Source organism: Prunus mume, linkage group LG7 (assembly GCF_029339155.1).
Source record: "Prunus mume cultivar Tortuosa linkage group LG7, ASM2933915v1, whole genome shotgun sequence".
In the NCBI taxonomy this organism is placed as follows: domain Eukaryota; kingdom Viridiplantae; phylum Streptophyta; class Magnoliopsida; order Rosales; family Rosaceae; genus Prunus; species Prunus mume.
In genome coordinates this window covers 10,823,179-10,844,445 of record NC_142704.1, presented here as the reverse complement: position 1 = coordinate 10,844,445, position 21,267 = coordinate 10,823,179, and the positions used below count along the sequence as shown (strand labels likewise).

Genomic DNA, 21,267 nt, shown 5'->3' with positions numbered 1-21,267 from the left:
ATTTACATTCTGTTTTACTCACATGATCGACCAAAAAAATAAATAAATAAATAAATCTTTTACTCATGTTTTTGGTCGAACGCAGAAGGAAAAGAAAAAAAAAACTTCAAAAACGACAAAAATTGCGTCAGAAAAAGAGACCAGATAGCACGAATGAAATGAAAAATGTTGTGCAATCGCAGCTTCCCCATTCCTCCGATTAACAAAGTCACCACCGTCATCACCCAACACAACGTACACAATCACAAACGCCTCGACATTCTCAGACTGTTTCAGTCTCATCAGACTCGCACAATGGAAGTGGAGGCCAACACCAACGGTTCCCATACGAGGGCCGTGGGGTTGGACTTCCTGACAAAGAAGGCCTACACTCCTCCTTCCTGGGCATCCCATATCAACCCCATCCCTTCTCATATCTTCTCTCTTGGACACGTACGATCAAATTCTAACCTTCCTCTTCTTCAATTTTTCTACATGATTATGGTTTCTGTTTGTATTGATCAGCTAATCACTTGTCAGCTTCCAACTCCAATTCACAAATGGAATCTTCCTAATTTGCCCACCAATACTGAAGTCTGGTTGAAGGTATTTCTTTTCTCTCATTTTTCTCTTATGTTTTCTCTTTCTCCTCACTTATATTTGCTTTCATATAGAAAAATCCCAAAAATCCCATTTGGGTTTTGTCAAATGTTTGGTATTGTCGACTGTCTGTTCCTTGTTGAGTCCCTTTATAGACTGATCAATTCTGAAAGTTCCACTTAATCAAAGTTGAGACCTTTAAATGTAAAGTAGTAAAATTTCGTATGCAATTTCTCTTTTTTAAACCTTCAATATGCTTTAAGTCGTTGAATTGTTGCTTTGGTTTTGTGTTTTCACTTTCCTGGTTTACACTGACATAAATATTTGCAAATATCTAGCGTGATGATCTTTCGGGAATGCAACTGAGTGGTAACAAAGTAAGAAAATTGGAATTCTTGATGGCGGATGCCGTAGCAAAGGGTGCTGACTGTATCATAACGATAGGGGGCATCCAAAGTAACCACTGTCGTGCAACTGCAGTGGCTGCCAAGTATCTCAATCTTGACTGTTATCTCATTCTACGTACCTCTAAGGTGAATTTCCATCTCTCAGTTTTAGCACTTTTTTCCCCAGCTTAATGCCTCATGATGCACTGCAGGTTCTCGTGGACCAAGATCCTGGACTGACAGGCAATCTCCTTGTTGAACGTCTAGTTGGAGCTCATGTTGAACTAATTTCAAAAGAAGAGTATGCAAAATTCGGCAGTGGGGTGTGTTAGTTTTGTTTTTCCTTTGAATTAACCATGTAATTTTTAATGTTTATCAAGTAATATTTAATTAAACACACATTTTCTTATAGCTTATTGAATGTTCCTCCTTTAATCTTTTTAGCAATGTTACTGTCTCTGGTTGAAGTCTGAAGTTGAAACACCGATCTCTGGCTAAGTAATTATTTTAAGACGCATTTTTTATAAACTGCATATCAAGTGATATTTGTGGTTTAAGTGGACAGTGTCTCAACAGATAGGGGAAAAAAAACCATACAGCCAACTATCTTACTGTTCTACCAACGTGCATTTTTGTTTTGGTCGAGAACATGCATTTATGATACTAATGAATTTATAGATTACCTTTGCTAAATCTCTAGTGATTTGGGTTCTTATATTCAATTTGGTCTCAGGCTCTTACTAATCTCTTAAAGGAAAGACTTCTAAAAGAAGGAAGAAGGCCATATGTTATTCCTGTTGGTGGATCAAACTCCCTAGGAAGCTGGTGAGATTGGGTTTGCCTTTCTATTGAAATGTGCATAAACTGTCTGTTTAATAATTATTTGTTTCTGTACACTTTAACTGCTGTATTTTTCCCTCTATCTCCTTTCTATCTGCCATATATTTTTTAAGTATTCATTTTGGGTCCCTAGAATTTGATGCAATTTCTTTGCTTCACAGTGGAAATGAGAAGTATTTCCTATTTTGCAACCTGAAGTTTTCTAGTTTTCTTGACTTTTTAAAGCTCAAATCTGTATTGGAAATATGGTATCTGGTACCTGTTCTTCAATTTAATCCATCGTAACTCATGTCATATGGTTTAAACCTAATGGTTGGGGTCTTCAAAATGAGAAGGGAGAAGGGAGGGGTGAGGGTTGTGAGGTTTCAGTTTCCCGTTCAAAGTTGATTATGACAGCTTCCATTTCTTTTTTGTTGATATTATCACATTTGCGTTAAAAAAAAATTTATATTCAGGGGGTATATTGAAGCAATTCGAGAGATTGAGGAGCAGCTTCAGAGTGGGACCGACAAAGTAAAGTTTGATGATATTGTTGTTGCTTGTGGCAGGTGCTTTTCTATGCCATCTTATTTTGAGTTGATATAACAACTCCTGCATGCCTGCCATATGTTACAAATTATTTCATGTCCTTTATCTTTATGTATGGATCTTGAGATATGGAATTGTCAATTTCTAGTCAGTTTTGATACGAGACAGTAGGATCCTTGAATCGAAACCATTTGTTTTTTGTCTACTCAGCCTTGTTTTCGTATTTGACTGCTCTCACTTTCCTTTTGTTGTGAGAAGTTTTGGACTTCACTATTATTTTATTTTTTGGATTTCTGTGTCTGAATATTGATTAAGAATTCAGAGCTAAAGTTACTGTACCTCTCTCTCTCTCTCTCTCTCTCTCTCTCTCTCTCTTTTGGAGTATTAGCAATTTTATTTTTATTTTTTTCACGAAACCAAACTTTTCTATAATCTACAAATGGAAAATGAATTATATCTTACATGTTTACGAGTATAATACTGTAACATAATAGAATAAGTTTTTGGTGATCGTGATTATTATTATTACTTCCATCTGTAATGTTTTCATGTAATCGATTTCCAGTGGGGGTACAATTGCTGGTTTGGCATTGGGCTCTTGGCTGAGTTCATTGAAGGCAAAAGTATGTCATTGGATTCCTTTCTGTAGATAATTAATTTGCTGCTCTTGACATGTCATGTAATTATTTGTTCCTTTTGCTCTGCAGGTCCATGCCTTTTCTGTCTGTGATGACCCTGATTACTTCTACGAGTATGTTCAAGGCCTACTTGATGGACTTGAGGCAGGCGTTGATTCACGTGATATTGTTAACATTCAAAATGTGAGGGTCAAAGCAGATTAGACACTATATTGTTAGCATCGAACACATGATTTATGTTGCTTGGTACTACATGTTCTTTTAAGGTTGATCTTACAGTAGTTTGCCTACACTATACAAGTTGTACATGTGCATCCTCTACAGAAAAATGAAATCCTAGATTGGAAAATCATGGGTTGTAAATTGTAACTATTCATATGTTACCATTATGAGATGATGTGCATATAGTTTTACACACAATGTATATGCTGATCAATTGTAAGTAATTATATATTGTAAGCACACAAAAAGGAAGTAAATGTATTGTGGTTTGACAGGCCAGAGGTCTGGGCTATGCAATAAACACGTCTGAGGAGCTTAAGTTTGTCACGGAGATTGCTGCGACCACTGGGATTGTTCTGGATCCAGTTTACAGGTTGTGTTTTATTTCCACAACTCTCTGTTTATGTTTCCATCTTTGTGCCATCACTTCCCTTTAGGAGGATAAATGGTTAAATTATTCATAGTTAATCCTGAAGTATGATCTGCAACTCTCTCTCTCTCTCTCTCTCTCTCTCTCTCTCTCTCTCTGTGGCTTTTCTCTTCTGCCGAATAATGGGATCACTGATTTATGATGTCATTCCTTTTTTAGTGGCAAAGCTGCTTATGGAATGTTGAAAGACATGGCTGGGAATACAAAGAAGTGGGAAGGAAGAAAGATCCTCTTCATACACACAGGTGGGTTACTTGGGTTGTTTGACAAGGTAGAGCAGATGGCTCCATCATTGGGAAATTGGCGTCGGATGGATGTCCAAGATTCTGTTCCCCCGAGCGATGGTATCGGGAAAATATTCTAGTGTCGAAATAAATCAAAGAAAAGAGTCCAGTGCTCTATTAATAGAGATGAGATCAAAATTCTCAATCAGTGTATACTGAATGATGCATAAGAAACGATCTCATATCAAGTAAGATAATTACAGGAGGTTTGTATTTCGTTGTGCTTTAATGGTGTATGGTTTGTGAAAATGGATGTATAATTGTTGTTTCTGTTCTGAGTTGTGTGTTTCGTGTAAGAAAAATAAGTAGCCACGCGGCTATACTCTTTAAATATATAAGAATATTTTAAAAGTCTGTGGCTCTACTTCACAAAATGGTTTTTACTTATGGCCTTTTTTAATTACTTTAGTTAGTAATTATGTTTTAATTATTATTTCTTTAGTAAATATTTAGTATTTAAATATTTTACTAATTTCATAAAATACTTAATAAATAGTAATTAATTATTTTAAATTATTTTATGGACTTTGTTTTTCCTTTTTTAAACCTTGTCAACAAAGATAACTTTTACTTCTCTTGCCTATTGTAATTTGATTTATATTTAGACAAATTAAAATTCTATCACAATCTTTCATAAATAGGTATGATCGTAAAATTGTGATAGTGAATTACATATTATTTTTTAATAAAATTTTTCAATTATATTTATTAAAATGAAAATCTACTTTACAATGCTAAGTTAACTCTTTAAGTGTTAACGTACTTTAACAGTTACAGTATAGCCGAGCGGCTTTACGTTTATATATTAATATTCAGAGTATAGCCGCTCGGCTGTATTCTCTAGATATATACGAATATTTAAAAAGTATAGCTGCCTGGCTATACGCTTTAAATGTATTCTAATATTTGAAAGTATAGCCGCTTCACAAAATGGTTTTCACTTATAGCCTTTTTTAATTACTCTAATTACTTTAATTAGAAATTATGTTCTAATTATTATTTCTTTAGTGAATAATTAGTATTTAAATAATTTATTAAATTTATAAATTACTTAATAAATAGTAATGAATTATTTTTATTTATTTAGTTTAATATTTGCAATTAAGTATTATCTTAGCTTTATTTGCAATGACCATACCAAGCCGGACTGTACTTAGAAAGGAAAATCTGACGAGAACCTTGTGGTGACTATCTCTTATGCTGCACAAGTGTGTGAGGCAGTGTGGTTGGAGCCAATCCTAAGAAAGCTTGATTTCCATCACGGCATTGAATCGATAGCCCTGTTATCACATCTTAAGAATGACATTCCCATTGCTAATGTTTGCAGATAATGATTCATTAATGAACAAACAATGAATATATATAAGATGAAATTATTTGCAACATCAAACATGTAAATATCTTTTTTCTGAATACTTCAGCTGATGAAAAAAACGTTACCAAATAAAGTAAAATTACCAGAGCATTCATAGCACCGGCCAAGTACACCCAAGTTGGCAACCCACACCCTTCAACAGCACCTGCATTGGGGTCTCTCCCATCAATTGCTATCTGAGAAAACTATCATACTTGAACAATGCTGTCATGGTCACGTCGAGATCTATGGCACCTGCTACGATGCCCGGTTCCCTCCCAAGCTTTTCTTTAATATTTAATCTATGTCTTTTTTTATGGGAAAGAAACTTTCTCTTATTCAAATTTTTTTGGTCGAAATATCTTATTCAAATTTTTAGATAAAGTAATCTTAACTCAACTAACCCAATCAAATTTTAACAGCCAAATTGTTTTTTTTTTAAAAAGTTGTAACCAAAAACAATAATAACTACAAATTTGTTAGGTATAAAATAATTATTTTGATTATCTATAAATTTTAAAAAATAAAAGAACTTAAGACAAACAAATAGAATGCCACTGCAACTGTTAACAGTCCCATGGTGTTGTGGGTTTCCCTTTTTTTTTCTTTCACTTTTTTAAAAAATTAATGTAATTCTGAAATTTTTAAAACAATATTTTTATAATGAACAAACTTTTAAATTATTTTTATTAGAAAGAAACACTTTTTTTGGGGGATAAAAGAAACATTGGTTGTAGACCTGTAAACGAGTCATATTTGAATAAGATATACATCAATCAAAATCCGAATTCATTTAAAATTGAAGTATCGAATTCTGATCATATTTGGATTATCGAATTCAGATCATATTTGGATTATCGGATTGCAACTATCAATTCAGATCAGATTGGATTATTATCTGATTTATTTTATGATGTACAAAAAATCAAAATTTCATTAGTAGTCTCGTTCTTTTATTGTATTTATCTACTTTTTATATCAAATTTTGATATTTTATCCAAGAAAAATTAGTTTTAAGTGTATTATTAGTGCATATAAAACTAAAATTGCACATTTACACATATAAAATAGGGAGTTTCACTAAAACACCCAAAATGGAAGTTGAAATTATAAAAAAATTCAAGCACTATTTAAACATATAAACACACCAAAAATCCATCATTACACACACTCAAAACCCATTTATAAACACACCCAAAAAGTTGACTTTGTGGTTGATTTTGAGCGTGTTTCTATGTTTAAATAGTGCTTGGGTTTTTTTATAAATACATGTCTAGGATTGGGTTTATTTATAAATTTGTATATAAAATATTAATATAAATCCTAAAAAAAACTAAATTATAATTCATACTAAGTCAAATCAAATTATTATTGGATCAGATGAACTATAATATATATCTCTATCCATTTATAATTTAATTATCGGATTCGAATTGTAATCATATTATCAGATTAAGAAGTTCAATCCATCTCTTATTAATTACCTCACATTTGAATTGGATTCAAATTGGGCGTTTGGCTGTACTCTTGACATATATACCAATGTTCTAAAAGTATAGCAGCGCGGCTATACTCTATAAATGTAGTAGAATATTTTAAAAGTATAGCCGATCGGCTATACTTCACAAAATGGTGTTTACTTATAGCCTTTTTTTAATTACTTTAGTTGGTAATTATATTTTAATTATTATTTATTTAGTGAATAATTAGTATTTAACTAATTTCATAAATTACTTAATAAATAGTAATTAATTATTTTTATTTATTTTGTGGACTTTGTTTTTTATTTTATTTTAGACAAAATTAGTTTGTTTAGGTTAATATTTGCAATTAAGTAATATCTTAGCCTTATTTAATGAATAATTAGTATTTAAATTATTTTATTTAATTTCATAAATTACATAATAAAGTCTGGATTTAATTTATTTTTAATTTTTTTTAAAATTAAGAGTTTGACCTGAGAGCTAGACGATTTCTTTCTTCTGCTACGAAATTTTATTATTTTTTTAGCATTTTGACAATTTCTTTCTTCTGATACGAAATTTTGATAATTTGGAAATTCCTAATCGTAATAAAATTTGCGGGAGTTTTTGGAGCAGCCGCCCTTAGCAAATTTGAAATTTACGTTTACCGGGCAGGGCCTTCATTTGAAAATGAGTATTTATTGCGTAATTCGCCGCCCGCCTGATTTGAAAGTCGAAGCGATTTCGTTTCCATTTTAGTCTTTAGTGAAGAAGAAAGAAACCAAGAGACAGAGGTAGCGACTCTCGACTGATACATCTGGTAAGTGGTAAATTAATTCCTCCTCCTTTTTTTATCAATACAATGTCCTGAAACTTGAATTGAACAGGTTTTCTTCCGTTCTGAAACTTGAATTCATCTGGTTTATTGACTTTATCCGTACGGTCAAGCATGGTCATATATAAAGGAGTTTCAAATTTAATCTAATTTTGTTATCTACGGATGCGAATTCATTTGTTAGATGGAAATTGGATAAAGGAATTTCCTATATATTGCAGTAGCTGGTTAGCTTCTCATGTACTAATGTCAATGTTGTGCTTGTGGTGGTGTTTTTCATTTTTATTTTCTTATGCAGAAAAGGTGGAATTGTTTGGCGAAAAGGGTTGCAGAAGCGTTGTAGTTTGGGTGTGGCTGAGACCTGAGAGTTGCTGAGTGCGATTACAACTTGCCATGCCAATGGTACTTCAGAGCACTATCCCATTCCCGGATTCAGTTGAAATGGGTAAAAACCACCTTTGCATTTCTGTACTTCAAAGTTATGGGATCAAAATTGTTTCCCTTCACAAACCTTGTTCAGCTCAAGTTTTGGGAACTGATAGTCTTGGTGGAGATATCCAATTGTGTAAGCTGTGTGGTCATTCAGAAAATATAGCCAATATGCTACTTTGCGATCGTTGCGAAGAGGCGTTTCATGTATCTTGCTGCAAACCCAGGGTGGTTTTGCCAATTGACGAGTGGTTTTGTCCTTCTTGTTTGAAAATGTCACAGAATAATTCTTTCATTAAATCACCTAGCATCGGTTCGGGGATTGGCTCATGTAAATTTGAATTGGGTCCAATTGCAGTCATGCTAAAGTACCCAGAGCCATATACGTCTAAGGTTCGGCTCGGTGAAGCATTTCAAGCTCAAGTTCCTGAATGGTGTGATCAAATTAATGTGTATGTCTTTATTCAATTTGGTTTTTTTATATACAAACTTATGATTTTGAACAAGTCACTAAGTAAGTTTATCCAGACATTATGACACTCTGAATTTTGAATGATAGATCCACCATCTGAAGTCCTAACTCATGACTGGGATAGTTCATCTGTTGTTGTAGCTTGTAACTAGTTCTAATGTTACAGGGCTCCATTGTCTGAAGTCCAAACTGATGACCCGGATTGTTCTTCTCATTCCGATTGTGCTGATCCTCGGGTAATATAATCTTGCATGCTTGCATACTTTCTCTATCAAGGAATTGCCCTAAATCGTTACTTTGTTACTCCAGTAATTGCACTTGATAAGTACATCTTTCATGTCAATGGAATAAGATGCCAGGATAATATAGGTCAAACCAGAACATTCAAAATCGTTGTGTAGTTTCATTTTTTTCTAAATGGGAGTTGAACCAAACGAAGGTGGTTTATTAGCAATCAGGAAATCATAAAGCAATAGCTTGGTTGCCTTGTTTGGTTTGGACAAGACAGATATATATTCAAGTAGTGACTTGGAATTTTACCTCACATCAAATCAAATGCATACGTTTTACTTTGTTTCTGTGGATACAAAGTTCAGGCAATTGTGGCTCGTACCGTTGCTTATTTATTTTGTACTTGGCTTGCCTTGTTTCCATTGATGTGCATGTGCAGATGAGATCATCCGGCACTCGCATTGCCTGTAGAAAGAGAAAACAAGAGTTCTCATCATGAATGGTGGCAAACCCCTAAAATAATTTCAAGTGAGTCATGTATGTATAAATATTTCATTCCTGCGAGTTCTTTCATTTAGATAGTTTCTCATGTGTGCAAATTTTCCCTTGTTTGTCCAGTTCTGACACGCTCTCTTATCTTATACCGATCAGTCAGACCGATAACTTCAGCAGAAAGGAATATTGACACCCTTGGTTTTGTTGCAAGCTACCAACTGGTAAGTAAGTAATTTTGGGATCACAAGTGAAAACCTTTTGCATCTGAGTTTTGTGGCTGGCTAGCCAGTTGGAACGGTAGGGCCCTTAACCTTTACGACGGGGGACAGTGGCTTCATCGTTTTGATTCTCTTTTTCAATTATTTCATTGGTGGTTGTGGGCTGGGTCATAATTTTGTGTGTGATATTTGTAAGTTTGATGATGTGAGTGAATGCGTGAGTGGTTGGACTTGACACCACTAAAACTGCCTGCTCATCATGTTACAAAGCACAACTGTCGGTCAAAGGGGTCATCCTTGTAAGGTCCACAGCCACAAACAATTCATCTTGAAAACATAGACGTAGAGAATTGCGTGTGCAGCGTGCTCAGGACAGGAGGAGGAGGAGGCAACCGCATCTTCGCGTCCACCAGTCAGTCAACTTTGTTTCTTGTTTGCTTGCTTGCTTGCGTTGCTTGCTTGATTTATTAATTATAGTTGCTTTTAAGCGAGCCAAAACCATTTTGGTACAAGACGATTGGCTGGCTAACAACAGGCTATCCGATCCCATCCAATCCCATCTTTATCTGGGGGATGGGGATGGGGATGGGGTCCATAATCCATTCATTGCTTCCGTTTTGTTGTATTGAACGATAAACTTTTCCGTTTTCAAACATTTTGCAAAACTCAAAGATGAATCAGATTTCAAGTATTCAACTTTGTTATTCACCAGCAGGCAGCTTCCATTCCAATCATGTTATCTACTGATCGTTAGACTGGTTATTCTACATCTATCAAGGGTTGCGAATAATATCAAACCTAATAAACACAAAGTATATAACATGGTTTAGTCTTGCTACAAAATTGTAATTGGGGTTGAACTGAAAGGTGAGAGGTAACTCTCATCAGCGGTCCCCCTAAGCAAAGGCCTGAAGCCACATGGGCTTCACTCTCGTCATCGTGGGGGTGGGGAGAGAGTGTGACTGACTGGTGGTGGTGCCTAAATAAAAAAGAATTGGCCAATGAATGAAGTGCACGTGTTCCAAACGACGTTCTGCCGACACAGAGGTGGACAAAAAACAAAACAAGTGAAAATTATTATGAATGGGTAAATTGGGCAACTTGGCTACCCGATTTCAGTACGCGTCCTTGTTCTGCTCTACGACTACGTGTGAGTTGCTTGGCGTTTGAATTTTCCTAAACTACCCTGCCTCATTTATGTTATTCTTTTCCATGCCTAGGCTATGTATAAAGTTTGCGATAAGACCAACCAGAAAGTAAAGCAAAGCAAAGAAAGCAAAGAGAGCGTATATTCATATAAGGAACATCAAATTCTCTCAGTTGCTCAGTCGAGGCCTTGAGAAAGAGAAAGGAAGATGGTGATCTCGACGACGAGCAGTGAGCGTGGAGGGCAGGTGAACTCTACGTTTGCATCGAGATATGCGCGTAACGCCCTCCCTAAGTTCGAGATGCCGGAGACGTCGATACCCAAGGACGCAGCGTATCAGATAATAAAGGATGAGCTAATGCTGGATGGGAACCCCAGGCTCAACTTGGCATCATTTGTCACCACGTGGATGGAGCCAGAGTGCGATCAGCTCATCATGGCCTCCCTCAACAAAAACTACGTCGACATGGATGAGTACCCTGTTACCACTGAACTCCAGGTCTGCTCTGCTCCGCTTTCATCATCTTCCATCCATATCATTTTTATTATTTTAATTAATTAAAATCTACTTTACAATACTGTTAAGTTACTCTACCAGCTACACACACTCCATCAAGATCTAAGAAGTCAACAGCGTTGCGTTGCGTGTCGTATATTCATTCGTTCAAGAGTCCGTGCCATTTACTCATGTGGGTCCCAAATTTATTTATAGAATATATATTGTCAGGAACTTGGCTAGCTGGGCATCCATACGGTGCCCAAATGTCCAATTTTTTAAGGATTAACACTATAGAAGGGGAATTACCTTATCCGAGGATTCAACGCATGGAATGGACTCGACTGGCTTCGTGGCCTCAAATTGTAACATCAGACCTAAAACCTCATCTGCAAGAATAAATACATTTAACCATGAAATTACAACCCTTGCCCTCACGATAAATGCGGTTAAGCACAAAGTTACAAGCCAGCATTTCCTCTTTTTGGTTTCCAACGCCACATGCTATTTATTGCGTTCTAGATATGGATCATAGCAGAGGAGAGGACAGGGGCGGAGCATTGGGTGTAGCACGGGCCAAAAATTACGGGCACACAACTACACTACATACACATACGATAAACACAAATATACAAGGACTTGAATACATGTATATAATGTGTATAATACAAATAAGGTTTTACTCTACAAAGTTATTCAGTTCCCAAGTTTGGGAGAATTGTAGGTTAAGTTTGCGTAATTTGCTTTTAATTATTTTGGTAACACGTAGCAAATTTTTGGTTACTAGTTGCAAGTTGGTAAAAGATTTGGTGCTTGAAAGAAACTATAGTCCCAGCTCTGTTTGAAATTTCTTGTTAATCTTGTGATCAAGTTTAATTTTTCTAATTTCCTGTCGATTATTACAGTTTTTTACTTTTTTTTTTTTTTTCCTTCGTGTAGAATCGTTGTGTGAATATAATAGCAAACCTTTTTAATGCTCCCCTCGGAGACGGCGAAACTGCTGTTGGAGTGGGAACTGTTGGTTCTTCAGAGGCGATGATGTTGGCAGGCCTAGCTTTTAAACGAAAGTGGCAGCAAAAGAGAAAAGCAGAGGGCAAGCCTTATGATAAGCCCAACATGGTCACCGGAGCCAATGTGCAGGTCAGAATTCTCTCTCTCTCTCTCTCTCTCTCTCTCTCTCTCTCTCTATATATATATATATATATAGATGTTGATTGATGACACGCCCAATTCATAAGTGTATGTCATGACCAATGTCTAGACTTATTCTATGTTGATGCATGCATAATAAATATTTCTTGATCATGCATATGTAGGTTTGCTGGGAAAAGTTTGCGAGGTATTTTGAGGTTGAACTCAAGGAGGTGAAGCTGTCAGAGGGATACTATGTAATGGACCCTGTGAAAGCAGTTGAGATGGTGGATGAGAACACTATCTGTGTTGCAGCTATTCTAGGATCAACCCTCACGGGAGAGTTTGAAGATGTGAAGCTCCTCAATGACCTCCTTACTCAAAAGAACAAAGAGAAGGGCTGGGATACTCCCATTCATGTTGACGCTGCGAGCGGAGGATTTATAGCTCCATTTCTTTATCCTGATCTTGAGTGGGATTTCCGTTTGCCCTTAGTAAAGAGTATCAATGTAAGTGGCCACAAGTATGGCCTTGTATATGCTGGTGTTGGCTGGGTTGTATGGAGGAGCAAAGAGGACTTGCCGGACGAGCTTGTCTTTCACATCAATTACCTTGGATCTGACCAGCCCACTTTCACCCTTAACTTTTCTAAAGGTATTGAATTTTATTTTACATTACTTATGGAGCCATGATCTATCAATATATATACTCTATGTATACATGGTGAAAAAAGCATGGTTTAGTTATTCCTAATTGGCTTCAAATCATAATTCTTCCATCATATATATGTTGTATGGCAGGTTCTAGCCAAATAATTGCTCAGTATTATCAGTTTATTCGACTGGGTTTTGAGGTAACTTTTGCTATCATTTCATTTCATTTCATGTATAGAAACCTAGTTATCGGTTTGATTTGAGGCGGTTAATGATGTTTCATTGTCTTCTTTTTCCGTGTTGTTTGCATAAAGGGTTACAAAAATGTCATGGAAAACTGCATGGAGAACACAAGATTTCTGAGAGAAGGATTAGAGAAAACAGGGCGGTTTGAGATTGTCTCCAAAGACATAGGAGTGCCCCTTGTGGCCTTTTCTCTAAAAGACAGCAGCAAGCACACCGTGTTCGAGATATCTGAGAGTTTGAGAAAGTTTGGGTGGATAGTTCCAGCCTATACGATGCCAGCCAATGCAGAACATATTGCTGTTCTGCGAGTGGTTGTTAGGGAGGATTTTAGCCGGGGCTTGGCTGAGAGGCTTATCTCGGACATTATCAAAGTTGTGAAGGAAACAGACACACTCCCAAGCCGCATCTCTGCGAAAACCGCCCACGTCACAGCTACTGTTGATGAAGTGGTCTGTAGCAGTGAGGGGACGGTGAAGCCTGTTAAGAAGAGTGTAGAAGAGATCGAACAAGAGATTACAAGGCGTTGGAAGGGGATTGTGGATGCCAAGAAAAGAGGCGTATGCTAATTGAGCTTGGCTTCCAGTTGTTATGACTTAAGCAAGCATGCTTAATTCATGATATTAATTAATTACGTCTGCTTGATGTCTGTAATAAGGACTAAATAGCCATATATTTCTTATGCATATGTAGTATCATTGAGATGTTTCTCTCTCTGCTTATGATCAGCGGATTTTAATTACTTTTTAAGTAAAGATAAATCTTTTCAGTGCATGTTTCTCTGCTCAACATAATAAGTTCCAAATTAAGTGATTATAACCAAAGTCTTTTAGCACCCATGCATTTGTTCAGGCCAAATTTTAAGATTTTTATCTCAAGTGCTCTACCTCTAATCCTTCTTAAACCTACTCTAACTAAACTGTCGATCGTTGATCTGGATGTTGTTCCAACTTCCATGGAAGAAAGCCAGGCCTGCTCCGAACTGTTGATGAAATGCCTTCACTTGGTCCTTGTGGGCTTAAAAATACACTTGTTAATATTGGGCTCCCAGCCCAAAATTCCCAGGCCCCACTTCGAGCGTTCACTCTCTCTCTCTCTCTCTCTCTCTCTCTCTTCTTTATTTTGGTTTGCCCTTTTCTCGACTCTGAGTGACTCTCTGTTTTCTGCAAATCTTTCCTTCTCCTCTCCCTCTCTCTCAAAAATGTGGTATTGGGTCTTTGTGTTTATCATTTTCCAACTTACTCAGTACCCGGAGTCTCATCTAGCGTGTGAGGGGAACAAGTGGCAGAGTTGTCATCGTGCCTGGTAATCCTTATCCTCTCCCTTTCATTTTCTCAAATGGGTCTTTTAGATTAGAAAACCATTTCTACCATTGAACAATATGCTGAACCAGTATCTCAAAACTTCAATTGCTTCGACGCGAGGCCTATTTTTCATCAATTTGTTCCCTTTCAAGAATCATTCCGTATCTCTCTGCTGCTCTAATGCTAGTATCTTTGGATGTGTGCAATCCCCAATTGAATCCATATCTCATGTTCGAACTTATATTCTCTCTGCATCTTCTTCTTATCTCCTGGTGCCATTTCTAGGCACCCCTTGTTTGAATTCGGTCAAATTATCGCAGCCCCTGAATGCGCTCGCTGCGTTTAGGGTCTCTGTGCGTCATTTTTGTTCGGAGATTGTTACAGTGGATCAAAGTTTTGACTGTGATGGGAGGAGTGTTATTGAGGACGAGTCATTAGAAGGTGATGTAGATAAGTTTTGGGAGGCCATTACGGATAACTCTAACGCATATTGTAATATGGAGAAAGCTCTTGATCAAGTTGGTCTACCATTGACTACTCCGTTGGTTGTTGGGGTGCTTCATAGGCTTCGTTTTGAGGAGAAACTAGCATTTAGGTTCTTTATGTGGGCAGGCCGCCGAGAAAATTATGTTCATGAATCTCTGGCGTACAATGATATGATTGACATATTATCGTGCACGAGGTATAAGGTGAAGCAGTTTCGAATTGTTTGTGACTTACTGGATTATATGAAGAGGCACAACAAGAGTAAGGTTCCTGTTGAGGTTCTCTTAACAATTTTGAAGCAATACACGGAAAAGCATCTCACCTATCTGCAGAAATTCGCCAAGAAGAAGCGGATACGGGTGAAGACGCAGCCGGAAATCAATGCGTTGAACCTGCTATTGGACGCCCTGTGTAAGTGCAGTCTGGTTCAAGATGCTCAAGACATGTTACAGAGGGTGAAGAAAAAGGTTAAGCCTGATGCAAATACGTACAACATTTTGTTTTTTGGTTGGTGTAGAGTTAGGAATCCGACTCGAGGAATGAAGCTACTAGAAGAGATGATCCAAATGGGTCATGCACCTGATAATTTCACATACACTACCGCCATTGATGCCTTTTGCAAAGCAGGGATGGTGTCTGAGGCAGCTGAACTTTTTGAATTCATGCGAACCCGAGGTTCTACAATTTCTTCTCCCACTGCAAAAACTTATGCAATTATGATTGTGGCTCTTGTGCAGAATGATAGAATGGAGGAGTGCTTCAAACTTCTCAGACATATGATAAACAGTGGTTGCCTTCCTGATGTTTCTACATACAAGGAATTACTTGAAGGAATGTGTTTGGCTGGAAAGGTTGAGGAGGCTTACAAGTTTTTGCAAGAGATGGGAAACAAAGGTTACCCTCCTGACATCGTTACTTTTAACTGTTTTCTCAAGGTTCTTTGTGACAATAAAAATAGTGAGGAAGCACTTAAGCTTTATGGAAAAATGATAGACGTAGGTTGTATGCCTAGTGTGCAGACTTATAATATGCTGATTTCAATGTATTTTGAGATGGGTGATCCTGATGGGGCATTTGAGACTTGGCATGAGATGGATAAGAGGGGCTGTGCACAGGATACCGATACTTACTGCATGATGATTGAAGGGCTTTTTGGTTGCAATAAAGTGGAAGATGCGTGCTGCCTATTGGAAGACGTCGTAAACAAGGGAATGAAATTGCCATATAGCAAGTTTGACTCGTTTTTGGTGCAGCTTTCAGTGATTGGTGATCTCCAATCCATCCACAGGCTTTCAGGTCATATGAGACAGTTCTACAATCCTTCTATGGCAAGACGTTTTGCGTTGAACCAGAAGCGGAGGAGCATGAGTTTGAGAGGGAGCTAATAAAGTTTGTTCATACTGTTATGATGATTTCTTTCAAAGTGCCCCTATGGAATCAAAAAGGGAAAAGGAAGAAGAAGCTTGATGACATTAGCAAATTGAGAAGGGATCGTCAAGATAAAATTTTGATGCTATACCAGGTGGTCAACTATGCCTCAGACTGGAGTGAATGCAGTTGGAAACTAACATGAAGAATTTGCTACTGACTTTATGACTGCAAATCCTAAATGTTATGTTGACTGCAGAGCTGTCGGATTTGAGACTGTTCTTGCAAAGGAGTGCGGAAGCAGGGTTTGGAGAGCTGCTAGTTGAACTTGAGGGTGATGCGGAGGTGTTGAATTGAATCCATGGACCATACGGCAGATGGATCATTGAGGTGATTACATACATACGGCAGAGTAGAATTGGTGCACATCGTGTTCTAGTTAAGTAGAGGAGTTAGATTGTGATATTTTTGAGCGATGGGGGAACTTTTTTTTTTCTTTCCTGTCTTTGTTTGAACTGTGGAACTGATTGAGAAATGTTTGTGGAGGATTTGAATAGTACTCAGTACAGCACCGTAGCAGTGTGTATTTTGCGTTGTAGCTCTTTTAGCCCTTGGGCTTACTAAATGTTGAGGGAGCTGTTTTGTATTTGATTATCTCATTTTACTGTAAAGAAAAAAAAAATGAAACTTGAAGCGATATTGTAATCGTTTTCCCATAAAGAAAATCTTCAAACGATTCCATTGACAAATCTCACAAGTTAGTTGTACATGTTACCCAGATTTTAACAAAAGATATAGTAAAAGACAAAACAAAAGCAAAAAATTGTACATTTTAAATTCTAATTGTAAAAAATATTAAGACTTAAAAGAAAACTGTACTACTACAATATCTAAAAAAGGTAACTCCACTGCAGAGCCCGGACCCGGCGGCTCATGTGAAAAAAGAGGGGAGTAGGAACATTTTCCCGCCAAAATTAACAAAATCCCAAAGGCCAAAAGCCTAGGTTTTAGCAAACGGAACACAGACAGAGAGATGAGCAGCTCCACGAGGAAGAAGGTGCAGAAGAAGTGCAAGATCGGAGGCTACACGCTTGAATTGGACGCCGTCGACGAGATCCTCTCCTTTGAATCCGAATTCAACAATGACTCTGCTTTGGACGATCCCGTCGATATCCTCCTCGACCTCCTCGCAACCCAGCCCAGTAATTCCCCCCATTTCTTTCGTGTCTTATTATTTGTTCACAAGTCAATCATTTTCATCTTGTTCTTCTTTTTTCCTTAAAGTAAAGCTTGTTTCTTTTTCTTCTTTTTCTTGGGATGGCAGTAAAAAACAAGGAGACGGTGCACCGTATTGCTACCCGTATATTGGGTGCTGATGCGAACATCAACGAAACCCCCGATGGCGATGGTGATGATGTTATAAGAGCCTCTGATTTGCTCATAATTGATGCCTTCAAGGTCCCAAAGTTCCGATATGATCCCATCAAGAAGGTTTTTTACAAGTATGTTTCAATTTTTGCCAACCAATTCTTAATTCTTTATAGTGAGTAGTATAAATTTATTGAAAATGCTTTTTTTTTTGGAGGAAATTTTTAGGCATACTGGGAGCCTACCCATTCATGGTGACGCATTTTCGAAAGCAGCTCTGTATAAGGATAGGTTTCTCTTGCTCTCCCAGATGCTCTCTCGCCATAAGGATTTTTCCAAACCAGCCTTTGATTCTGAATTGTCAGATTTCGGGCGCTGTGAGGTTCTTACTCACATTGTCTTTATTCGACGAAATCTAGTTGGGTTTATTTCCTAAATGCCAAAGTTCAATTAAATAAATTCCTGTATGATATGGTGGTCAGATATGTCTCTGATTGGGCAAACTGGAAGGAGATGGGTGATGGGTCTGATATCTCAGTTGGAGGATGGCCATTTTTACTTGGAAGACCTTTCTGCTTCTGTTGAAATAAACTTATCCAATGCAATATCCTTTACACACCCTCATCATTTATAACTTCACACTTGACGCTTGACCTTTGGGCTGTTCTGTTTGCATCTAATACAGAGCGACTAACTGGTGTCTTATCATTTGATGAAATGCATTGATTCCTTGTCTTTATGATAATGGCTCATGGGTGTGGTAGGTTATGGCTATGCCTGAACTCATAAAAGCTGGAGTTGTGGTTCAGTCAAATCAAAAGCATGAAATCATCATTTTTCTTGACAATATATACAAGATAACTGCAGGATTTTTTTTTGTAGAGAACACTATAGTTGTTGCAGAAGGCGAGATGCTCTTAGAGGGTGTCTTTCAGGTTAGCTAACGTTCTTTTATTCTCTTTACTCTTAAAAAGAAATTGTACATCCTTTTACTAGAATTTTGTTTAGAAATGCCAATATTTTATATCTTATAATTCTCACGGAAGAAAATTTTCCAATTTCTTTTAAGAACTACTTTTTCTTCTCCTAATATGAGGTTGGATCAATATATCATAAATTCATAATATGTTAATCCCTTTAGCTAATCCAGAGTAGATCAGTATATATAAAAAGTAAATCAAGTGAAGTTACTTGCCATGAGATTGTATCAAGCATCAGGTTCCTAACTTTGGATCAATGTGTATGTATGAGATGTAAACATTTAACTCATGAAGTTAACCTTTAAAGAGATGCTAACACTTACTTTTTGTGAAGGTGTTTAATTGCGGATTTCCTCTGCTTGAGGGCAGAGATAAGTCACTCCAATTTCTTGCAGGACATGACTCTTTTGGTAGTGGTACACTAACAGAACAGGAGACGGTATCCTAAACTTTCTTTTTGGTGATATTCAAAATTGTCTAATTGTTCAACTTTATAGACTAGCCAATTATGAATGTATAGTTTCCTATACACTTCAAACAGCTCAGACTTGCAAAGTTGGAAAGAGAAGCAATTAATGGGAATGTTGTCATACTGTCTGACATTTGGCTAGACAATGAAGAGGTTATTCTTCTTTCTCTTGTAAAAGATTGTTATAACTTCTTTTGTTTCTCAGAGTACCGTACTTGACATTAATTGATAGTTCTTTTCTTATTTGAGAAGGCTATGGAAAAGCTGGTTATTTGTACTCATAGGGAATTTTTGTTCTCATCCATGTAATCTTGGTTTCCGCTCCTTCTTCAATCTCAGGTGAGGAATATTTTGATAAGATTTATTTTGTTGGCTGAAAACAGTCTTTTCTTTCTTACATAAGTAACAGTAATAGTGAACAAACTAGATGCACAGGTCGCAGTTTGGCAAGCTAGGGCAAATGATTGCTGCCCATCCACGGCTAAAAGAGGGTAGTTGTTTTCTATTTATCCCAGGCCCTGATGATGCAGGTATATCACACTTGCTTTAACATGCTTCTCCAAAGAAAGAATATGTTTCTTCAAAAATGGGCCTATAGTCCGGGTATATCACACTTGCTTTAGTACTCTCTGCCTTTTGACAATTTCAGGCCCTTCAACTGTTCTACCAAGGCCTTCTTTACCAAAATATTTTAGAAAAGAGCTTCAAAATCACATTCCAAATGACATATTTTCAAGTAATCCTTGTAGGTATGTTTTCTGATCACTGATGAGTTGACGTATAAATGATGAGATAAGTATTTTATTGCAGATAAATGCACACTCTTTGGTATTTAGATTCACATTTTATGAATTCTAAGACAAAAGAGCTTACTTCTCACCTGGCACATTGGGATTCATGAGTACAAAGTGTCTTATGTGCTTGTAGTTTCAGTTGGCTTGCTAATCAATGACTTGCCATACTTGAATGCAGAATGAAGTTCTGTAGCCAGGAGCTGGTATTTTTCCGTCAGGATCTGCTGTACAGAATGCGCCGTTCATGTCTGATGCCCCCTTCTACAGAAGAAACTACTGATGGCTTTGAGCATGTGATCTCTCTCTCTCTCTCTCTCTCTCTCTCTCTCTCTCTCTCTCTCTCTCTCTATATATATATATATATATAATATATATATATGTACGTATATTCTTAATATCTTGTTAACTGATGTCCATAATTACTAAGAAAAGTAACAGGTTCTCATTTTTTTTGTCACAGTTGGTTGCTACCATAACCCATCAATGTCATCTCTGCCCTCTTTCTCTTATTGTACAACCGATTATCTGGAATTATGATCACTCCCTGTACCTCTATCCAACTCCACATACGGTAATACTGATATCCCTTTCTTGTCCATTTCAACCCCCTTCTCCCTTGGAGTTCCTACATAATAAGGAGTGGTGTTTTGCAAAGCGATTCCTATTTACTAAAACTGAAACTTCAGAAGACACTTGGACCGTCATAAATCATTAAGTCATTAATAAGTCTTGACAGACCTTTGATGTTCATGTGCAGATAGTTTTAGGTGACAGAAGCGAGCAAAAGGCTTACAAATACACAGGAATCACTTGTTTTAATCCTGGTTCCTTCTCAAGCGATGGCACCTTTGTGGTATACCGTCCTGACAATCAGGAAGTTGAATTATCATCCTTATAGTCAGAATCATCAATTGATGGACAAAATTAATTTGTTTTGTTTGTAGTGAATGGATGTTGTCAATTTGTTCGAATTTGATATAATGATAATGGAATGAGCAGTATTGAGTAATTGCAAGAACCTTCCAATTTAGCATTAGCATTAGCATTAGCATTAGCATTAGCATCATGATGTTTTGACTGGAACATCAAAATCAGAGATAACAAGCAAGGAGGATTGTGATATTCCTTAGTCTATACGCAGACTATATTATATAATAGTTAAATTTACAAGCTTTGTGGAAATACAGCGTGGCAAAGAAATCAATATTTCAAACACCTAACCTAACTTGAAAATTTAGATGCTGCTGTAGCCTGTAATGAAACCTTGAGTAGCGCTGAAGATTCCTAATGGTAATATTTCTCTATTAAAAAGATTTCATATCATGACACGAGGAGGATTATCAACAGCTACCTGAGCTCGCTCTCTCTCTCTCTCTCCCCCTCTCCCCGTTATTAGTTAATTGTCTACTTTTTAACTTTTTGGG

The 21,267-nt window shown here is 36.9% G+C and overlaps 5 protein-coding genes across 15 annotated transcripts; all 5 read left to right on the top strand.

Annotated features, from left to right (window-relative positions):
* Nucleotides 1–80: 80 nt before the first annotated feature.
* Nucleotides 81–4,258, top strand: D-CDES (D-cysteine desulfhydrase). The gene is made up of 10 exons (XM_008242161.2): nt 81–432; nt 520–585; nt 918–1,112; nt 1,178–1,288; nt 1,699–1,790; nt 2,261–2,353; nt 2,899–2,956; nt 3,041–3,154; nt 3,469–3,566; nt 3,783–4,258. Exons 1-10 carry the CDS (start codon nt 166–168, stop codon nt 3,985–3,987), a joined length of 1,299 nt encoding a protein of 432 aa, XP_008240383.2. The 5' UTR covers nt 81–165; the 3' UTR covers nt 3,988–4,258.
* A 2,978-nt stretch (nt 4,259–7,236) lies between these two features.
* On the top strand, nt 7,237–10,095 carry LOC103338892 (uncharacterized). Of its 10 annotated transcripts, none has more exons than XM_089041787.1 (6): nt 7,237–7,544; nt 7,858–8,004; nt 8,347–8,440; nt 8,627–8,696; nt 9,131–9,219; nt 9,310–10,095. In XM_089041787.1, exons 2-5 carry the CDS (start codon nt 7,953–7,955, stop codon nt 9,188–9,190), a joined length of 276 nt encoding a protein of 91 aa, XP_088897913.1. In that variant the 5' UTR covers nt 7,237–7,544; nt 7,858–7,952; the 3' UTR covers nt 9,191–9,219; nt 9,310–10,095. The 10 variants fall into 10 exon arrangements, 7 of the variants coding, with proteins under 7 accessions (XP_088897913.1, XP_008240385.1, XP_088897912.1 ...); XR_016122208.1 differs by having other exon boundaries at nt 7,242–7,544; nt 7,858–8,440; nt 9,343–9,407; nt 9,767–10,095; XR_016122206.1 differs by having other exon boundaries at nt 7,243–7,544; nt 7,858–8,440; nt 9,310–9,407; nt 9,767–10,095.
* Nucleotides 10,096–10,252: 157 nt separating this feature from the next.
* Nucleotides 10,253–13,848, top strand: LOC103338893 (glutamate decarboxylase 4-like). Its single transcript, XM_089041780.1, has 5 exons — nt 10,253–11,050; nt 11,987–12,187; nt 12,364–12,832; nt 12,979–13,031; nt 13,146–13,848. Exons 1-5 carry the CDS (start codon nt 10,760–10,762, stop codon nt 13,641–13,643), a joined length of 1,512 nt encoding a protein of 503 aa, XP_088897906.1. The 5' UTR covers nt 10,253–10,759; the 3' UTR covers nt 13,644–13,848.
* Nucleotides 13,849–14,000: 152 nt separating this feature from the next.
* On the top strand, nt 14,001–16,878 carry LOC103338894 (Pentatricopeptide repeat (PPR) superfamily protein). The gene has a single exon (XM_008242165.3). The coding sequence runs from the start codon at nt 14,456–14,458 to the stop codon at nt 16,247–16,249; it is 1,794 nt and encodes a 597-aa protein (XP_008240387.3). The 5' UTR covers nt 14,001–14,455; the 3' UTR covers nt 16,250–16,878.
* Nucleotides 16,879–17,113: 235 nt separating this feature from the next.
* Nucleotides 17,114–20,852, top strand: LOC103338925 (DNA polymerase epsilon subunit B-like). 2 transcript variants are annotated; one of them, XM_089041782.1, is made up of 13 exons: nt 17,114–17,434; nt 17,557–17,734; nt 17,829–17,977; nt 18,083–18,205; nt 18,456–18,535; nt 18,915–19,019; nt 19,122–19,220; nt 19,282–19,388; nt 19,485–19,579; nt 19,699–19,798; nt 20,022–20,136; nt 20,304–20,414; nt 20,601–20,852. In XM_089041782.1, exons 1-13 carry the CDS (start codon nt 17,266–17,268, stop codon nt 20,739–20,741), a joined length of 1,572 nt encoding a protein of 523 aa, XP_088897908.1. In that variant the 5' UTR covers nt 17,114–17,265; the 3' UTR covers nt 20,742–20,852. The 2 variants fall into 2 exon arrangements, with proteins under 2 accessions (XP_088897908.1, XP_088897907.1); XM_089041781.1 differs by lacking the exon at nt 19,282–19,388 and having other exon boundaries at nt 19,122–19,202; nt 19,477–19,579.
* Nucleotides 20,853–21,267: the final 415 nt, after the last annotated feature.